This window comes from Gobio gobio (genome assembly GCF_949357685.1).
Source record: "Gobio gobio genome assembly, chromosome: 12".
Lineage (NCBI taxonomy): Eukaryota > Metazoa > Chordata > Actinopteri > Cypriniformes > Gobionidae > Gobio > Gobio gobio.
This window is the reverse complement of record NC_137105.1, coordinates 27,596,517-27,616,307: the sequence shown is the minus strand read 5'-3', so window position 1 is coordinate 27,616,307 and position 19,791 is coordinate 27,596,517. Positions and strand designations below refer to the sequence as shown.

Below are 19,791 nucleotides of genomic sequence, written 5' to 3'. Positions count from 1 at the left end.
CTCAAGAGTAAAGACTGCGGATCTATAGTGATCGCTACTGAATGGCACTGTTACTTTTGTATTTTTAGAACGATTATAGCCAAATATCTGTCGCAAGAACTATTAACCCAAAAAGAACACTAAACACTGGCTTTACTAGTAAGTTAGCCAAATCACACACAGAACCATGTTTAGCAAGCCTGTAGATAAATAATACATAAAAGCTCTAATCAAAGAATCATTTACACTAATGCCAAGTTCGCTGTTGAGATTTTAACGTTAGTGTTTGTAACGTTAGGTGTTCGTCGGATAACGTTAAGTATGAATGAGCATTTAACAGACTGGTTTGCAGAATAGCGTTGTCATCTGTTTACTTCCTTGCTACAACCTATTACAGGAAAACACATAGATGAAAAATAAATCAGACTTACAGGTTGTGGCCCGTAAACAGCTTCTGTTTGTAAATCCAGCTTTCAGGACAAGCCGTTGTGCGAATCCTGCATTGAACTCGCGAACATTGTGGAAGTTTTCCTCCGTGAAATGTGCTGCGGGAGCCCCGCGCGCGTCGTGCATTCACACACTGGCCGCGTTTGTCTCACGCAGCTGACGTTGTGCAAATCCGGCATTGAACTTGCGAAGATTGTGGAAGTTTTCCTCCGTGAGATGTGCTGCGGGAGCCCCGCACGCGCCTGTTCCCTTCTGCCTCATACACACGTGCATATAACATGTTGTGTGTTAAACGCTCTGCAACGCACCCCTGTCCCAAGGAAGGCTGAACAAAGCAAGTACCCCAGGCCTGCAATCCGGATGAAAATAACAGCGTTTCCTCTGCATCGCGGCAACAACCTGGCGAGCCTAACTATACCCCAACAGCGCCGCGATACAAAATGGCCTCACCCCCCCCCCCCCTATTTAATATTCTCGGAGGAGGGGTTTATGTAAATATTGAGCCTGGTGATGTCACCAACCCTGGAGGAATGTCTGTAGTCGCCTACTGGCCGTTTGCTGTAGTTCTTAGAAATTGATTTCTTTAAAAGCAAATATCTCCCTTTGCTTTAAACTTTGAACGTTGTAACTTTGCAGATGTTGTTTATGCTCAAGCAGCAACATTACACGCTAGCTAAAGTTAGAATAGTAAAATCGTGGTTTACCACCCCTTTAAACATGTCTCAAAACGATGTAGTTGTAGTAGGAATACAGTACTTGATGTGTTTGTTTGAGATGATGAGTGTGTGGGCGTCATATTCAGTATTTGAATCTCAATAGAACGCGCGCTTCGTGGGCGTGGTCACATTAGTGTATAATGAGCCGCTCAGGAACGACTAACATCTCTCTGCTTTCAACCAGATTACATAAACACAGAATATTTGTTTTTGATTTGGTTTACAGTGTTTAAAATCTGACATTTCAGCGTTTCTTTAGACATATGTCTCATGTTTGTGAGACAAGTATTCACTAAGCTAGAGGTCATTTTCTGAAGACTATCTGAATGAACGTCTTCAAGTTTGTTTTCTTTATTTTGCAAAAATATGAAAGTGACTGTACACAAAAAAAATTTAACTTAACAGATTATAATGATGTATAACACTTGCCTGAATTATATTATTTTATGATATTAGAGTTATTTGAGTCTCTTTGGTACTGATAAGAAAAATTGTGAGCCGAGAGGGTTAAGGTACAAAAACTAATTTTTATATGTTTGGGTAAATGCTGAAACATAAAATATGGATGTACTGGCAGCATCAAAAACAACCAGCTGGTTGGGGAAATGCATTACAAGTAATGTGAGTTCCCATTCAGTCGGTCACTTCCGACACCACGTCGGAGACCAACGAATAGGAATCTCGCTTGTGAGACTAATCTACTTAGAGTGTAACTAAACAAGGGTGATCTGAGGGTTATGGTGAGCGCGCTTCCCTCCCGCACTTCGCAGCCGATAGAGCTGCCGTCGGAATGCAGAGGGCCACCCACGAGGTGTGCACCATCCATATTCTTCTGGCACTATGGCGTTGTTGCAGGTTCATCAGTCCCAGGCATTGAATGGCTTGCACGAGGGTGGTCATGATCCCGCAGTTCTGCACGAACTGGGGACCACGACGGATCTCGCACTTCGTGCGACGATGGTCACGGCGCGGGCAGTGGGGTGTTCTATGTCCACTATGGTGGTCAAGGAAGACCATCTCTGGCTGTGTCTGGCCGACATGAGGGAAAACGACAAAGTCAGGTTTCTTAATTCCCCCATGTCCCAGACCTGCCTTTTCGGTGATGCTGTCCAGAACTTCTCCCAGCAGTTTTTGCCACACAGAAGCAGACTGAGGCGATCAGTCACATCCTGCCCCGGCGGTCAGCTGCTGCCTCAACTCCACCACCGGCAGCACCTCAGCCTGCTCGCTCCTCGCTGAGGGCGGCTGCCTGTGTCTGTCCCGCCCGTCCAGGCCCCCGCCAAGAGGGGCAGCAAAGCCAAGGGCAAGAAGCCCTGAGACGGGCGATCCGGAGATGGGGAGGACTGCTCTTCAGGAGATGGTGAACGGAGGAGGGCTGGGCAGAGAATCTTTTGTTCTGTTTTGTTTGTGTTCCACCGCCGTACTTTGTGTACCCAAATTTTCAATAAAAGAGCAGTTTCCTCCATCTCCAGGTCCTCAAGGGGCTTGGAGAGCTGTGGGTGGTCAAACGCCGGATCACATTCATCCTTCAGTTCGCCCAGGTTCATGGGCATGGGAATGCCGCAGACACCCATGTCCTGCCTGCTGAGATTGCAGTCCTACTGGCGATGGACTCGATAGAGCCGGTCCCTCCAGCCGATATGAAGACAGGCTTCTACAGCCCGTACTTCATTGTACCCAAGAAAACCAGTGGGTTACGGCCAAGTCTTCACAAGCTGCCGTTCAAGATGCTCATGCAGAAACGCATTTTCAAGTGCATCCGTCCCTGAGATTTGTTTGCAGCGATCGACCTGAAGGACACATACTCTCATGTCTCAATTCTTCTTCGACACAGGCCATTTCTGCGCTTTGCGTTTCGAGGGTCGAGCATATCAGTACAAAGACCTGCCCATCGGGCTGTCCCTGTCCCCCCCTGTCTTCACGAAAGTCTCGGAGGGGGCCCTTGTGCCCATGAGAGAGCAGGGTGTTCGCATTCTCAACTGTCTCGACGAGCTGCGCTACCGGAAGAATGGCGACTCCACCCCCCGGTGGTCCAGCTGATCTAAAGACATAAACATAAACCACTGCAATGTGATAGAGGAGTGAGGGACCCAAGGAGGGGGTGTCAGTCGCTGTCACCCGCGCTGTCAGCCGGCAGCTCAACGGCACATGTCATGGACCACTTTGCCTAGGCATGTGAGAACAGTGAATGTGGCTGTCAAATGAGGACAGGAAACGGCAGCAATCAAAAAACACACGGGTGGAATAAAGACGCAGTGTAAGCTTTTTAGGGAATGAAACGCACTCTCAGTGCTGAGACGCACAGGGAAATGGCAGCGGCACATCAGACAGGGAAAAAAAACTCACTCTCACAGATAACACAAGCGGGGAAAGTGCAGCCCACTGAATACGCTCACTCTCAGCTGTCAGTGTGCACTCACTCTGATGAGAGCTGTAAAAAAACAGCTGTTACGCTCTGTAGTGAGAGCGCGAAATGTGACTCTGAAGCGAAATGCAAAGATGTGATACTCATGAGATTACATTTTTTGTACAGCAGCAAACTATTTAACCCCAAGGCCAGAAACTGCTGTGTAGATTTATATTGTGGGTCTAATATGCTGAAGCGATAAATTGAGATTAGAGTATTTACCAATTCTGGTCAGGATATTACTCCATGGCCAACGGTAATAATATCATTAAATTTATGATCACTGTTTATGAGCAAGGTAACAAAATCGAACAGTTTAAGGCAGTAACTTGTAAGCACACAGCACAAGACACTTGTATATGTGAAAAATTAAACAAGACTTTACTGAACTACTCTAATACACTCAAACTAATCTAACGAAAAGAACACACACACATATTCATTCATACAGTGAGTGAAAAGTGATTTTGTTAATGGAGGATGAATGGAGTCCCAAATGTCTAGCGTTAGACACTATTTATTGACCGCAACCTGAGATAATCAATATACTTGCAATTCAACCTTAGTTTGTTTGCTTAAAAAGATTTGCACCAGTTCAGCCAGAATGAGGAGTTTGTGTACTTGCATTTGGATGCTCCTGTGAGTGCAGGTTCCCTCTCGTGTCAAGGTTGCTGCGGCGCTGATTGGCTGGCAGTCAGTTGATGTTGCGTTCAGAGGGACAACACTTCGGTTGTTGTTCGGATGGTTGGCTTTGCAGGGTGTAGCCTCGTTTGCCGGTTCCTGGGTAGCGCGTTGCTATGCAACAGAGTTTTCTCTATGTTTCGGTGAGCGACTGGAGGCACGGACTCCAGGAAGTTTTCTTCGGCGAGGTTCAAACGGAGTTGATGAGTTTTGGAAAGAGTTCTTGGTGGGTCGAAGAGCAGGTAAACGTGCAGGCAGGACGATGGAAAGGTCAGCACGAATCAAAGCAAGAGCAAAAGTCACTGCAAAACCAAGGCAAAAAGGCATTAATTTATAAGCATTTCCCTCTATTCTGTCCTTGAACATGTCCCGACCAATCAGATATTGTCTTGGGCAGGTTCTACGGCCAGTTCTCCTGATCTTGCATGTAATTAGCATAATTTCCACAGGATCACGTGCAGACAAACTCTTTAGAGTTTTAGTAAACACTTTAAGAAACCAACTTTCATAGTGTAAATATGGTGCATCCTACACAAATCTACTTTGCATCAAAATACTGGAAATCATTTACCTGACAGATTTCCCACAATTGAGGTAGAAGTTAATAAGACTTTAGCTGGGGTAAATGTCTAACATAGAAAGAATTCCACAGGTTATATAAAGCACACATGATACTTGAGATATATTTTAGATCAACTTCTGTGCTTTTCCGTACATTATAAATAAGATATATATATATATACCAGGCACTTACTGGTGATTAATTCATATTATTTGCCAGTGATTTTGAGACCATTGTTTGTTAAAACGATTAGGGAGTTCTTCGAAGTCTCTGTTGGGTTTTAGAGAGATTCTTCTGGAATGTACAGATTGAGAGGGAGGAGGTGTCCTGTGTAGGATCTTTGGTGATTTCAGGACCTTCATTTCCTGATAAGATACTGGATTTGCATGAGGGTCACAGCGGGGTTTATGTTGTGGAACAAAGAAAAGTCTTCTTTATGGACCAACGCTGTCTCTGCAAGTTGGTGTGAGATTAGGCAGGCCTGGGCAAAAAGGTACCCGCTTTGGTAATTTCGTCTCCATGGATTAGTTTTACGACTCACTAATGATTCAGTGAAGGGGGTATCTGTGGTCATTGGAATGTGATGTTGTGTTCGTCTGATGAGCTTTGTTCAGGAATAATCCTACAATAATTTTATGGAGAACAGTAGGTAGGCCTTAAAAACACATTATCAGTGATAGTGAGTGATCACAGCTGAAGTGTGTAATTTTTTTTCAACGTCTTTCATCATCCATCTTTCTCCTATCCCAGCATTTTATGCAGAAATTCTTAAAATGTAATCATTTAGAGGTTTATAAATTACATACTTCACTTTAACACATAAATGGAACAAATACACACAGGAAATGCAATAATTGTCACATGTCTGTCTGTTTTTTAGGGCCCCGTCCACACGAAGCCAGAGCTTTCCTTATCCAACCTTTTTTTTTTCCTCGTTTCAAGAAATATCTGCGTACAGTCCCGCCGCTGGCTGTTTTGATGCCCTAAGCTAGATCTCTTTATGATGCCCGCTGTGGCGGCGATTGCGAATTTGGAGTGGGGGGGTAGAGAGAGCATTTTCTTGTGGTGCCCCCCTGAGCACTTGGTGCCCTACGCGCAGCGCGTGATGTGCATGGTGGGAGCGGCATACACACTGTCTGCGTACACACGAGAGCATGAAAACGGCTCAAAACCTCAGGCCAGTATGTGGCGCTGTAATTCTGCCACAGAAATACACTAAAAATGGAGAAGAAGAGTTGTGGCTAGAAGGGGTACGGCAACAGTCGGAGATGAGGCAAAATCTCACAATAAAATAACAATAAATAAATGTGCTATTTACCAGATGTGTTTTATTAACGCCTACACCTACCCCAACCCTAAACATACCCTTACAATAATGCAAATACAGTAATTAAACAACGCAGTATTGATGTTCGCATGCCCAGTGCCCGTAGTTGCATCCCTTCATCCCGTCTTCCTCGCGCAGGAAGTGGTGTGATGACATCACCGTTTCACAAAATATACGGATTGGCTGTACACACGAAAACGCAAGGGTGTCGTTTTCAGATTTATCCACTCTGGGACCCGATTTAAAAAAATATCGGTTTCATGCTCCCAAAACGCCGGATCCGTGTGGACGAAACGCTGATACGGTACAACATTTTTACGTATACAGCTAAATGCTTCTCCATGTGGTACTAAGTATTCTCTGTGTGTTTTGATTTGTCACATGTTGCTTTGTCTTAGTTTTCCCGCCACTTGTCTGTTTCCATAGCTACCCTCATTAGTTAATTTGTCCCAGCTGTGTCTAGTTCATTATCTCGTTTCAGTTTGCCATTTAAGTCCCTCTTGTTCACTCACTCTTTGTCCGGTCACCCTTATCCTATGTTGTGCTGTTGCCTGCTTTGAGTTTGTTACTATTAAAGCATGTTTTGGATTGCATCTCCTGAGTTCTTTGCCTGTTCCTGTACACTCAGCCGTGACAATGCACAAACATACCACAGAAGAGATTCATTCCCTTACCAACTAAAAATTATTTAAATTAAAGTTTTTAGTTTCCAGATGCATGATAGGGCACTCCTCCGATGTAGCCTGGGTTCTCTTTTTCTTCTCCTGTTACCACCAAAATGGAATTTTCTTTCCTTGCCACTGTCGCCTCACTGGGAGATTATGCATTATGTGTTGACTTTGACTACTTAAAAGTGGGTGATATTAGTAAAAGTCTTTACCATGCTATAAGTAATTATGGTTTGAAAGTGAATATAAAGTGTCTAACATGTGTTTAATAAAGTGTTTATTGGTTAGGGGTAGGGGTAGGATTAGGGAGGGCTTTTTTGTCCCAATAAGGCAGCATCCATTTAATAAATAATAATTAATGCATTTTAATAAATACAATCATTTACGCTCTGTTATTATTGCATACCGTTTAATGTACAACAACACTGATGTGCAATAGAATCTGCAACTATTACACTCACTGCTAAAATACTGATATTTTTACAGAGTGTAAATATAATATATCACCATTTTCACTTTGTGTAAATTGCAGATTGCTAAGAAATGCTGCTATTTTCACTTAGTGTAAATACAATCTATTGCTACTTGCACTTAGTGCAAATAGAATCAATTGCTATTTGTACTTAGTGTAAATAATTTGTACTTAGTGTAGTGTACTTAGTGTAAATTAGGCTGGCAATATTACTAAATTGTTGTATGTTGTTCTCAATGAGCCATAACTGTACTAATGTGTTTTTATGGCGTACCTACTATTGTCCATGACATTTCACCGCCTCATTTAAGTTAACTGGTCGGTTTACACATGCTTGTATCAGCAGCTCATCGGTTCTTCGAGTCCAAACTGTATCTTTGGTTCAGTGTACTAGTGACTGTTGTAACCACCATTAACCAACTCTTGACTCGAGAGAGGACTGCTATCCGTGTACTACTGTAGACATGTGAATTACCATTGGATCACTGTTATAAAAGAAACCTAAAACTTGCTCTATGGAAAAGCCCTAAGACATTATAGACAGTATGCCTCTGTAAAGCTACTTTGAAACAATGTGTATTGTGAAAAACGCTATATACAAATAAATTTGACTCATCAGTAGACCCACCTGGCATCACAGTTAGGTTATATAATGTAACAATTATATTCAACTTTAATTAATTTTATTTCCTTAATTATCATTACTGAACACATTCAGTTGAATGTATGTTTGTTATAAATATCATCACATTCATTTTCAGTGATTAAATGTGATTAAAAAAAATTATGTTTTTGAGTGCAAGGGGTTTTTCAATGAATCAAGTCAAGTCAAGTCAACTTTATTTATATAGCGCTTTTAACAATGCAGATTGCTTCAAAGCAGCTTTACAGTGTTAAACAGGAAAATAATGCAGCATAATTTTATTCAGCCGGCTAGCCATTCTGGAGAAAATGGTTATGTCATCAGTTCATTTCAATTATCATACAGTGACAGTGTGGGCTTTAGATCAGTAATTAGATCAGTAATTTAGTTTATATGGTTAATTTAGTTTAATAATTAGATTTATTTGGATATTTAGTTGAAAAATTTAGAAAAAAATTGTGTCCCCAACTGAGCACGCCAAGCCAGAGGCAACAGTGGCAAGGAAACCAAAACTCCATCAGGTGACCTAATGGAGAAAAATAAACCTTGGGAGAAACCAGGCTCAGTCGGGGTGCCAGTTCTCCTCTGGCCAATTAACAAACAGCGTATGATTATTATTCTGGAAACTTTACAGGTCAGAGGTCATAATAGATCGGAATATTCGAAGGATCGGAGGCAACACGCTGGAGACGGGTTTATTGAGGCTAATGTGTTGATTAAATAATTATTAAAGTGCAATATTCGAAAGATCGGAGGCAACACGCTGGAGACGGGTTTAATGAGGATGACATATCGATTTAAGTATTATTAAATTGTAATATTCGAACAATCGTGTCATCACGCCGGAGACGGGTTTATTGAGGATGCCATGTCGACGATGCAATTTCAGGGGAGTCTAAATGACACGGTCTCTACAGACACCTCAGGGTCATGCGTTGGTCTTCTCTGGGCGCAGGTCCACCATCTGATCAGGATACATTCCGGATCCGGCTGACTGCAGTAAACCTCGGGATAAAACAGAGAGACTATCATTAGCGTAGATGCCATTCTCCTGATGATGTAACGAGTACATCAGGTGTTATGGGAAGTGTTCCCGGTTCCGGCTGACCTAGTTAATGCAGCCTAACAATCATTTCATTGAAAAAGTGTTTAATGTGTATGCCATAGTAAAGAGATGTGTTTTTAGTCTTGATTTAAACTGACAGAGTGTGTCTGCTTCCCGTACAATGTTAGGAAGACTGTTCCAGAGTTTATGCGCTAAATAGGAAAAGGATTGACCGCCTGCAGTTGATTTGGATATTCTCTGTATTATCAACTGGCCAGAATTTTGAGACCGCAGTAGACGTGATGGAGTATAATATGTTAAGAGCTCGCTCAAGTATTGGGGAGCTAAACCATTTAGTGCTTTGTAAGTAGTAAGCAAGATTTTAAAATGTATTTGATGTTTAAAGGTCCCATGGCATGGCATTTTTCTATTATTTTATAATGTTTCCTGAGGTGTACTTATATTGTTAGTATGATTTTTACATCATAAAATGTCATAATTTATAAATAAAAGGCATTTTTTCTATACTGATGTTTGCCCTCTGGCTGAATGCCCTGTTTCAAGAGGCGTGTCTGCTGTGAGACTTCAGTAAAAACGCCCACTGTTGTGATTGGCTGACATCTTTGCATTTGAATGAGTATCAGATCTTGTAGCGGAGGGGGCGTGGTTTACGAGGTCTACCAGGCACGAGCAGAGCCTGCTGCCAGAGAGACGGATGGACCTGAGTTCACTTCTCATCAGTTCTGTCAGCACGTCTCAGTTCAGTGAACTGTTTTAGTTACTAGCATAAACTACAGGTTATTCGTTTATTTCTAGTCGGAGGGGCTGTCACTCATGTCAGAAACTTAGTAAATTATGGATCAGCGCTGACTGGAGACGTGAACCGTTTAGAACGATTCAGTCCGATTTGGTGAACTGGTTCGGTTCACTAAAAAGAACCGGTTCAAAAGAATGATTCGTTCGGGAACCGGACATCACGGACCAGAGACAGAGCGATTGCTAACAAAGTTATTTATAGTAACTACTGATTTGTGACTGATTTGTGTCAGCGCGAGTTTATTTTGTTTGTATCTGAGAGTTCTGAATAAACACGAGTCCCAGTCACGCCGAGTCCATCTTCATCCTTATTCTACCAACTTTGTAACACATGTAATCTACCATTACAGCTGTCAAGATGAACGATTTACGAGTAAGTGTTGATTATAGCATTATTTTTAGATATTTTCCTATCATATGAAAAGCGTCAGTGACGCGCATTGAGTACACAGCGCAAACAAAGACACAACAGCAGTAATCGAATGTAATCCAGTTTATTGTGGGGCTAGGCTGGCTAGCCCGGATTCGCTCACGCTTACCCCCCTTCTGCTTAATCTCGCGCCGCGTATGACGCCTCCGCTGTGGGCCAGATGCAGTACTGGGGGTCGGTGGTGTTGAAGGCCGACCGGCCAGTGCAGCCCGAGCTTCGGCGTGTGTGAGGTTTATCTCTAAAGAGATTTGAGTCTGCCGATGTTGAGCAGAAACTCATGACTGTATGCACATTGTAGAACAGATAGACGTGATGAGGACGTACAAAAACACTGACTCACAAGATAGGAAACAGTGTTCTGTCGGGAGAGAGAGAAGCTGCAGCGTGTGCACGAATAATAAAGTTCTGTGTGAACTTGAATAATTAGCTACACATCAGAAATCACTGATCACAGATCAGAAGGAACTGAAAAAAGACTTCCGTTTTCATTTATACATCCAAACACTGAGAAACTGCCAGCATTCACTCACAAGCCATGATCTCTCGAGGACAAATATGACGCTTGCATGGGCGTGCCAAATTCTCTGGGCGGAGGAAAGGGAGGTAACCGTTCCTGTTTTGACTTCATAACAGGAGACTTCAAGATTGGCTAGTCTGGCCTGTCATTTTCTCAAAGGCAGAGAAAGACAGCCAGAACTCGGTTTACAACGATCAAAATTTCTAGCCACTTGGGGACAATATTCAGGCTAGGGGAACTCATATTAATGTTGAAAAACCTCATAAAATGACAATTTCATGCCATGGGACCTTTAATAGGCAGCCAGTGCAGTGTTGACAGAACTGGGCTAATATGGTCATACTTTCTGGTTCTAGTAAGAACTCGAGCTGCTGCGTTTTGGACCAGCTGGAGTTAATTTATTAAGCGAGCGGGGCAACCACCCAGTAGAGCATTACAATAATCTAACCTTGAGGTCATGAACGCATGAACTAACTGTTCATAATTTTGCATTGAGAGCATGTGCCGTAATTTAGATATATTTTTAAGATGGTAGAATGCAGTTTTACAGATGCTAGAAACGTGGCTTTCAAACGAGAGATTGGTATCAAAGAGCACACCCAGGTTCCTCACTGACGACGAGGACTTGACAGAGCAGCCATCAAGTGTTAGACAGTATTCTAGGTTACTACTTGTGGAGCTTTTTTGTCCAATAATTAAAAATTCAGTTTTTTCTGAATTAAGTTGCAGGAAATTACTGGTCATCCAATGTTTTATATCAGCTATGCATTCCGTTAATCTTGTGAATTGGTAAGTTTCTTCAGGGCGTGAAGAAATATAGAGCTGAGTATCGTCAGCATAACAATGAAAACTAACGCCATGCTTCCTAATGATGAAGAGCAGCGGTCCTAGTACTGAGCCCTGCGGTACTCCATACTGAACTTGTGATCGGTGTGACATCTCTTCATTTACTGCTACAAATTGATAAAGGGTCACATAGGTATGATTTAAACCATGACAAAGCAATTCCACTAATACCTACATAATTTTCGAGTCTATTCAAAAGAATGTTGTGGTCGATAGTATCAAATGCAGCGCTAAGATCGAGTAACACTAATAGAGAGATACAGCCACGATCGGATGATAAGAGTAAATCATTTGTAACTCTGATGAGAGCAGTCTCAGTACTATGATACGGTCTAATTCCTGACTGGAAATCCTCACAGATACCATTTCTTTCTAAAAAGGAACATAATTGTGAAGTCACTGCCTTTTCAAGTATTTTTGACAGAAAGGGTAGATTTGAGATTGGTCTATAATTGACTAATTCTGCATGATCAAGTTGCGATTTTTTAATAAGTGGTTTATAATAGCCAACTTGAAAGTTTTCGGTACATATCCTAATGACAAAGATGAATTAATGATATTAAGAAGAGGATCTATGACCTCTGGTAGCATCTCTTTTAATAGCCTAGTCGGTATAGGGTCGAGCATGCATGTTGTTGATTTTGATGATTTAACGAGTTTAGCCAATTCTTCTTCTCCTATAGCAGTGAATGAGTGTAATTTTTCCTCAGTGATGCTACAATGCTCTGTCTGATGTGATACTGTAGTAGACGGCTGCATGGTTAAAATTTTCTTCCTAATATTATCAATCTTGCATGTAAAGAAGTTCATAAAGTCATTACTGCTGTGCTGTTTACAAACATCAGAAGTTGAAGCTTTATTTTTGGTTAATTTAGCCACTCTATCGAATAAATACCTAGGGTTGTGTTTGTTTTCTTCCAAGAGAGTCGAGAAATAAGCAGTTCTAGCAGTTTTTACGGCCTTTCTGTATGCGATCATCTGCTCTTTCCACGAATTACGAAAGACCTCTAGTTTTGTTTTCTTCCAGCTGCGCTCCTTTTTTTCTGGCTGCTGTTTTATTTAATCCGTGATTAAATACACCCATCTGGTATTATCTTGTCCATAAAAAATTTAATGTGACTTGTCCCGCCTCCGTACCTACCCATTTTGTTTTTTTGGGGGGGGGGTTCTCTTATTGTATTTGAAAATGTTCTTTCAATTACCATATCTGGCTGAGTAACCTGAACACGAGCAAATGAGTTCAAAGAACTGTTGAAATTGAAATTGAAAACTTAAATTAATTATATTACATTTAAGCATAATGTCCAACCAAGGTTAAAAAAGGTACTGTTGTAAATACTCTAGGCTCATATCACTTTCATTCAATCATGTGAATACATTACACACTGCACTTTTCAATTCATGAAATCTCTCTCTCTCTCTCTCTCTCTCTCTCTCTCTCTCTCTCTCTTTCTCTTCAGAGAAATAAGGAACACAAGGAATCTGACATTCATCCATCCAGAGGCTTTAAAGAATCTCCCAAATTTACAGTATTTGTGAGCAAAAGACTATCCACATACTGTAATTTGTTTTGCCTGCAAATCATGTTTTGATTTTGTTGTTTTAAATATCTTAAAAAGGTTTATGCATAAATCAAGAAAATAACTTGCCCAATCAATACAAAAAAATTAACTATAAAATTAATTATCTGAAATGTATTATTTATCATGCACAGTTTTACTTGTCACATAAATCTATATTGTTTTTAATGATGTCAAGACAAAATTATTTTTCATATTATTTGTGTTATGAGTGTGCCCAGATCTGCAGTCTCCAAATGTTCTGCACTGATTTTGTGTGAAAATCCATGGGATCATGGGGAATTGACTTTAAACAAGATATAACAGAGTTGAAAGTACCACACTCTTATTGGTAGCTGAAAGCATGGTCAGTTTTACTACATTATTTAATAAACAAACACATAAATTTTTTTTTAAACAGTCAGTGAATTAATAAGGCAACTACCAATGAGAGTAAGTATGTGGAGCTCATGTGATCTGTCTACTAGGGCTGTAATCAACCAAAGAAAATCTTGGTCGACTGAAGTCCTGAACTTTTCGACTAAAAATGACATTAGGGGGGAAAAAAACGTTAAATTAATTAGCTGTGCACTGTGCGCAGTACTTGGTAGCCTTGTTATCTGCCTAAATGAATTATAAATAAACATAAAAAACTAGTAGGCTATTTGCAGTATATTAAATCGTTTTTGACCTGATTATTTTGCACTGAAATGAGTCTGACACACGAGTCTGTCGGCTCTGACAGCATTGCATCATGTGCACCTGCGCAATATCATAGTACTATATTTTCGGAAATCATAGGCTATGTTGTCAACTAGTGATATCATCACAAGAACTTGTGAGGAATATGCAACATAATTTAGACAATTGTTTTTGTCATATGTATTATAATAACTGACAGACACTATCATTTCAGCCGCTCTCTGCAGCTCGAACATAGGAGCTCAGCTCAGCTTTGCGGCTGAGACATGAATAGACTATTAACTTAAAGCTTTTACTCTTAAACACAAAAGGCACGTCCACTTTAATAAAAAAAAGGATATTTATTAAACAAGCCAGATCAAGAGCAGAAACGAAATAAAGTGCAAAACTGAAAATAAAGCATAGGCTCAAAACTAATACAAACAGTGGGCACAGCGCATCGCGCATCAGGCTCCAAATAAAAAACATTGAAATATGGCAATTATGATATGTTCAAATAGCCTACTCAAAACAGTAGGCAACCTAACGCAGACAAGTTAGCTTACCGTTTTCAGGTGATATGACATGTTTGTCGTCGAGCTGTGATATGCAAACTGTTGCTTGCAAAATTTGCATTTGACTTTTTTCCCATTTTCTATTTTTAAAAAATGCTGCCACACTGCCGAAGTCTTTATTGACATGGTAGAAGAGTACTAGGACTAGGAAAACGCTCTCACAATTAAATAAATAATATACATCAAAGTAGCCTACTTCAATCTGTCTCTCTTCTCCAGTGGGTTGGGCTAATCCAAAAGAAGTGAAAACAAGGGGGGTGTTCTGAAGACAGACTGTTACCTGTGAAACAGGGGTGCTCTGAAAACACCCCCATTAGCAATTAGTGCTTTCCACCTGATGAAATTAATGTGACAAAACTGATTAAATGAACGCGGCAAAACTGATTAAATGAACGCGGCAAAAAAATCTGAATTTTGGTCGAGCCAGAACGTATCGACTAATAATCAACTAATCGACTGTGAGATTACAGCCCTACTGTCTACACTTAGATTAGTTTAGATTAGTGTTTGCAAGACAGAAATGTTCATGTTATGCTGAGGAATCTCACTGTTTTATATAATTTATTTCTGCCCTCATGCAGGCATGTAATAAAATTGATGACAACATTATATTATGATATACTTTATACACAAACATCTTCTTGCATGGGTGAGGCACACTGCAATGCATCGCTGGAGAATTTAACTTAGTCACGGCTGTTTCCTGAAACCGTTGCAATGCAATCGCACCTTCGTAGTTTGAACTACATTGGTTCAAACGTGTTACGCACCCTGCCAATAACATAAGGGCACTCAAACCAAAAGTACAGTTAACTCCAGCAATATCTTTGTGGACAATGCATAAGACCATAGAATGATAACCAGGAGGTGTTGTGTTTGCAGAGGTTTATTCAACACAGGCCTCACTATCTTCCCTGACCTGACCAATATCCAGGCTGATGACTCATACTTCCTACTGTGAGAAGTGTTCTAATTCTGCAGTTTTCATCAGTGTTTTTGAAGTTATTCTTTTTAATTTATTTTTGCTTTTCTTGCAGAGAAATTAGCGATAATCCCTATATTGCTGAAATTCCATCTAATGCTTTTTTTGGCATTACCAATGATCTGCTGTCAGTGTAAGTATTGTCACATTTTTCCTGCTAACAGAGAAAAATGTTTTGAACTGTCATTTGTTTTTGTTTTTTAACTATATAGATACCTATATGGTATATTGGAGGGATTCTGATGATTAAATGAAAATAAACCCTTTTAGCAGGAGGCTATTTGTAATCCTGTTCTAGTTTCTGGTATAATTATAACTGCTTTGCTGTAACTGAGTGACTCAAGCATCTCCATGTCGGCTCTTTAAAGGGTTAGTTCACCAAAAAATGAAAATTCTGTCATTAATTCCTCACCCTCATGTCGTTCGACACCTGTAAGACCTCCGTTCATATTCGGAACACAAATGAAGATATTTTTGTTGAAAGCTGATGGCTGAGAAAGGCTTCAGATAGGCCTCCATTGGCATTCAGTACATTTACACTCCCAAGACCCATAAAAGGCACTTAAAAAATCGTTACAAAGTCCATCTCACCACAGTGACTCTACAATAATTTTACGATGCGACAACAATAGTTTTTGTGCGCAAAAAAAAAATCAAAATAACACCTTTATTCAACTTGTTCTTGTCTTCCGTGTGTGCCTCCACGACGCATGCGTGAGAATATGACGCAGATCCAGCGTTCGGACACATGACCCAGAAGCGATTTGTTTACAAGCAGAGGAAGACGCGCGTATGTAAGCTGTTGAATTCTACATTGATCGTGCTTTAGGTCTCGGCGTAGTTCTCAAAGTTCACACGTAAAATTATTGTAGAGTCACTGTGGTGAGATGGACTTTGTAACGACGTTTTAAGTCCCTTTTTATGGGTCTTGGGAGTGTAAATGTACTGAATGCCAATGGAGGCCTATCTGAAGCCTTTCTCAGCCATCAGCTTTCAACAAAAATATCTTAATTTGTGTTCCGAAGATGAACGGAGGTCTTACGGGTGTCGAACGACATGAGGGTGAGGAATTAATGACAGAATTTTCATTTTTGGGTGAACTAACCGTTTAAACTTGTACTGTATATTGTCAAAATCTGAGCCAGAAGTATATACTGTTATTAGCAAGAATTTTGCATGAGGTCCTGACTGTTATTTCTTGCTTTCATTCAACAGGAGGCTCTACAGCAATGGCTTTACAAAGGTCCAACACCATGCTTTCAATGGCACAAAGCTGGACTCAGTGTAAAGTTCTTCATAAAAACTTGTATAACACAAATAAAAATGCTGAAAATGTATTTAAAACCATATTCAGTTTGATGCACCACATTTATGAAGCACTGATCATTAACATGATTACCCAAACTTTACCCAAAAATTCAACATAAATCATATAATTATTTACTCACCTTTTTTAAAGAATCCTTATGCAGCTCTTGTCACACATCATTCCAAAAACACCAAAAGCAGAAAATAAAATATCCTCAATATTAGTCCATAAAACTCATGCACTATATTCCAAGTCTTCTGAGAAACAGACCCAAAACCACTTAAAATTTGTTTTTTAGCTCACACAAAATTATCATATTGCTTTAGATGTACTGCATAGTGTGAAAGTTGTATGGGCTACTTATGGAGCTTTTGTGTTTTTTATATCTTTTTTGACAGAAGTGGAATATGAGTAAATAATATAATTATTTAATCACTTGATTCTATAGCCTGGATAACATGCCAGTGTCTTCTCTATCAGTTCCAATGAGAAAAGTGTATACTTAAGTAAAGAACACTTTGGGGGGCAACGTTATTCACTATTGATGTTTCACAAATCTGGATACTTGTGTCATGAACCTCTGCTCCCAGGGGTTTCTGCTGAGAATATAGGATATTAGTGTCAATCCCCCTCATATCTCCCTTAAATTGTAATCTCTTGCTAATGTTTTTGTCCTGGTTTAGCAGTCCAATGTCAACATGCATAAGCACAAAGGCACACAAAGAAATTGCAATAGTAAAACTCAATTTCTAGATTATTAAATTGCTTGTAAAGAAGATTACCCTTCTAGCAGACCTTGTATTCAAAATTGTCTTAGTTAAAGAATCTAAAAATCCTAAAATGTTTGTAGTGCAGTTACAGTTTTTTCTCAATCGATTTGGTACATTTCTCCAAACTTAGGTAACCGCTCTCAAAACAGTTGACACAGCAAACTAAACACACTCTTATGTTGGCAAAACAGTTAATTATTCACTGCACATTGCACAATGAAACACAGCATTGTATTCTAGTAATGCATTTATTAAAATACAATATTATTTTATAAAATAAAAACTAAAAGTGTGTTCTCTGTTGATTTGATAACAAATTCAGTTGAAGATACACAAAGAAATAAATGAAAATACATGTTTTTCATTAAGTTCTTTAATGAGGAGTTCAGGTGTATAACAATGAGTTGTCCCCCCACATTTTTAATGCAAATAAGTATATATATATATATTAAAAAAAAAAACCTTCTGCATTCATTGAATCAATTAATTTATTGATCATGCCTCTCAATTACATCTGGCCAGAGAATGTCATCAACATCACAGCAAATATTTTCACAAGTCATGCATCGTGGGAAAAAACGTCTTGAATGCTGTATCCATCCTTGACATGCTTGTGCCACAATATCTCCACAGGCCTTTTCCATCACTTGAAGACTTATTTGGTTGTAAGGGTTGCGTTCATTTACTTTCCATCTCCAAGAGGAAGAGAATTCCTCAATTGGATTCAGGAAAGGAGAATATGGTGGAAGGAACATCTTCCTGAAATGTGGGTGATTCTCAAACCACTCTCGCACTAGTGCTGAATGGTGTAATTGGACATTGTCCCAAACAACTACAAAATTCCGCACCATTTGCTCCTGATCACCCTGCGGAAAGAGGATTCCATTGAGGAGGTTTAAAAAGAAAAATGTAGGAGCCTTGCTGTGTTGTATGGTCCCAAGACAGCATTGTGTGCCACAACACCAGTTGTAGAAATTGTGGCACAGAGAGTGATGTTGCCTCCTCGTTGTCCAGGGACATTGACTGTAGCACGATGGCCAGTCACATTTCTCCCTCTTCTCCTTTTTTTGTGAAGATTGAAGCCTGCTTCATCAATATACAGGTACTCACGATTAGGGTTGGGCATCGAGAACCGGTTCCAACTTGGAACCGTTTTAAAAATAACGATGCCATTGGAATCGTTTAGAAATTTTGTTTTCGATTCCGATCATCGGTTCCAAACGTGCAAGTTTTCGGAAGTGCTTGCCGCACCCGTTCTGTTGCAGCCATGGAGCACGTTAAGCGGCGCTCAAAAGTGTGGCTTTATTTCACTTTTTAAAAAAAAGCCTGGGTCGGCACAGTGCAACACATATGACAAACTTATTTCATGCACGGGAGGATGCACTACAAATATGTGGTGTATAAATTAACGAGTGTAGAGTGTTTGAAATGCTGCGCAGGTCTGTCCTCCTCAGGCAACCCTGCGCAAACCAACGTTATTAAAAGGATAGTTCACCCTGAAATGAAAATAAAGCCTTCTTTTACTTACCCTGATGTTGTCCCAGTGCCCTATGTCCTATGACATTTAAAATACTGTTCCTGCACGCGCTCCTTCCTATTATGGCAGTGAATGGCGATCAGCTAAAACATTACAAAAAATAAACAAATGTATCACGCAACGATACAGGGAGACGCGCGCCATATGAAAAGTGTTCAGGGGGCACACTATAGGTTTTTCGAGAAAGAAACCGTATTATTCAGTCAAAACACTGAGCTCGGCCGTTATTCTGAGCGCGCTCCTCTGTGTACACTATGAGCCGTCAGCAGCCGCCGGCGCTCATGCCTACTATAATAACTCGCACTGTTGTTGTCATTGCACCCAGGATAAGCACACACACACACACACACACATGCACCATTTTGAGAAATCAAGCTCAATAGAAAAAAATGCGCTAGTAGCAGTCCTAATATGACTGCTGTTAATGCTATTGTTAAACCGGGACTCGGTGTGAAACTCCATTCACCTTTGCAGCAAAGCAAGTGAAAATGCCAGCGGAGAAAGTCCCAAAACTAAAACTCATTATTGAATCAAAATACAATTTTCCTCTGTGAAATGAGCCTGTGACATGTTGTGACTCCACCCCTCAAAGAATCGGAATCGAGAACCGAAAAGAACCGTAATCGAAACTAAGAATCGGAATCAGAATCGTTCAAATCAAAACGATGCCCAACCCTACTCATAATGAGTACTGCTATCCAACTCCAAGATTCTCTAGAGTAAAAAGAACACAAGGTACAATACAGTAAGTTAGTGTTTTACAGTAATGGCATTGATTGCAGTCAATGCTACTGTGAAACTGTTGCTGAAGTTTGAGTTCAC

The 19,791-nt window shown here is 40.3% G+C and overlaps 1 protein-coding gene across 1 annotated transcript in view; it reads left to right on the top strand.

Moving 5' to 3' along the window:
- tshr (thyroid stimulating hormone receptor) overlaps positions 1–19,791 on the top strand; it is a 133,353-nt gene that overhangs the window by 81,902 nt on the left and 31,660 nt on the right. Inside the window, exons 4-7 of the mRNA XM_079831674.1 lie at positions 13,017–13,091; positions 15,254–15,328; positions 15,409–15,486; positions 16,569–16,637. Coding sequence (XP_079687800.1) covers positions 13,017–13,091; positions 15,254–15,328; positions 15,409–15,486; positions 16,569–16,637 — 297 coding nt within the window. The remainder of the gene's footprint in view (positions 1–13,016; positions 13,092–15,253; positions 15,329–15,408; positions 15,487–16,568; positions 16,638–19,791) is intronic.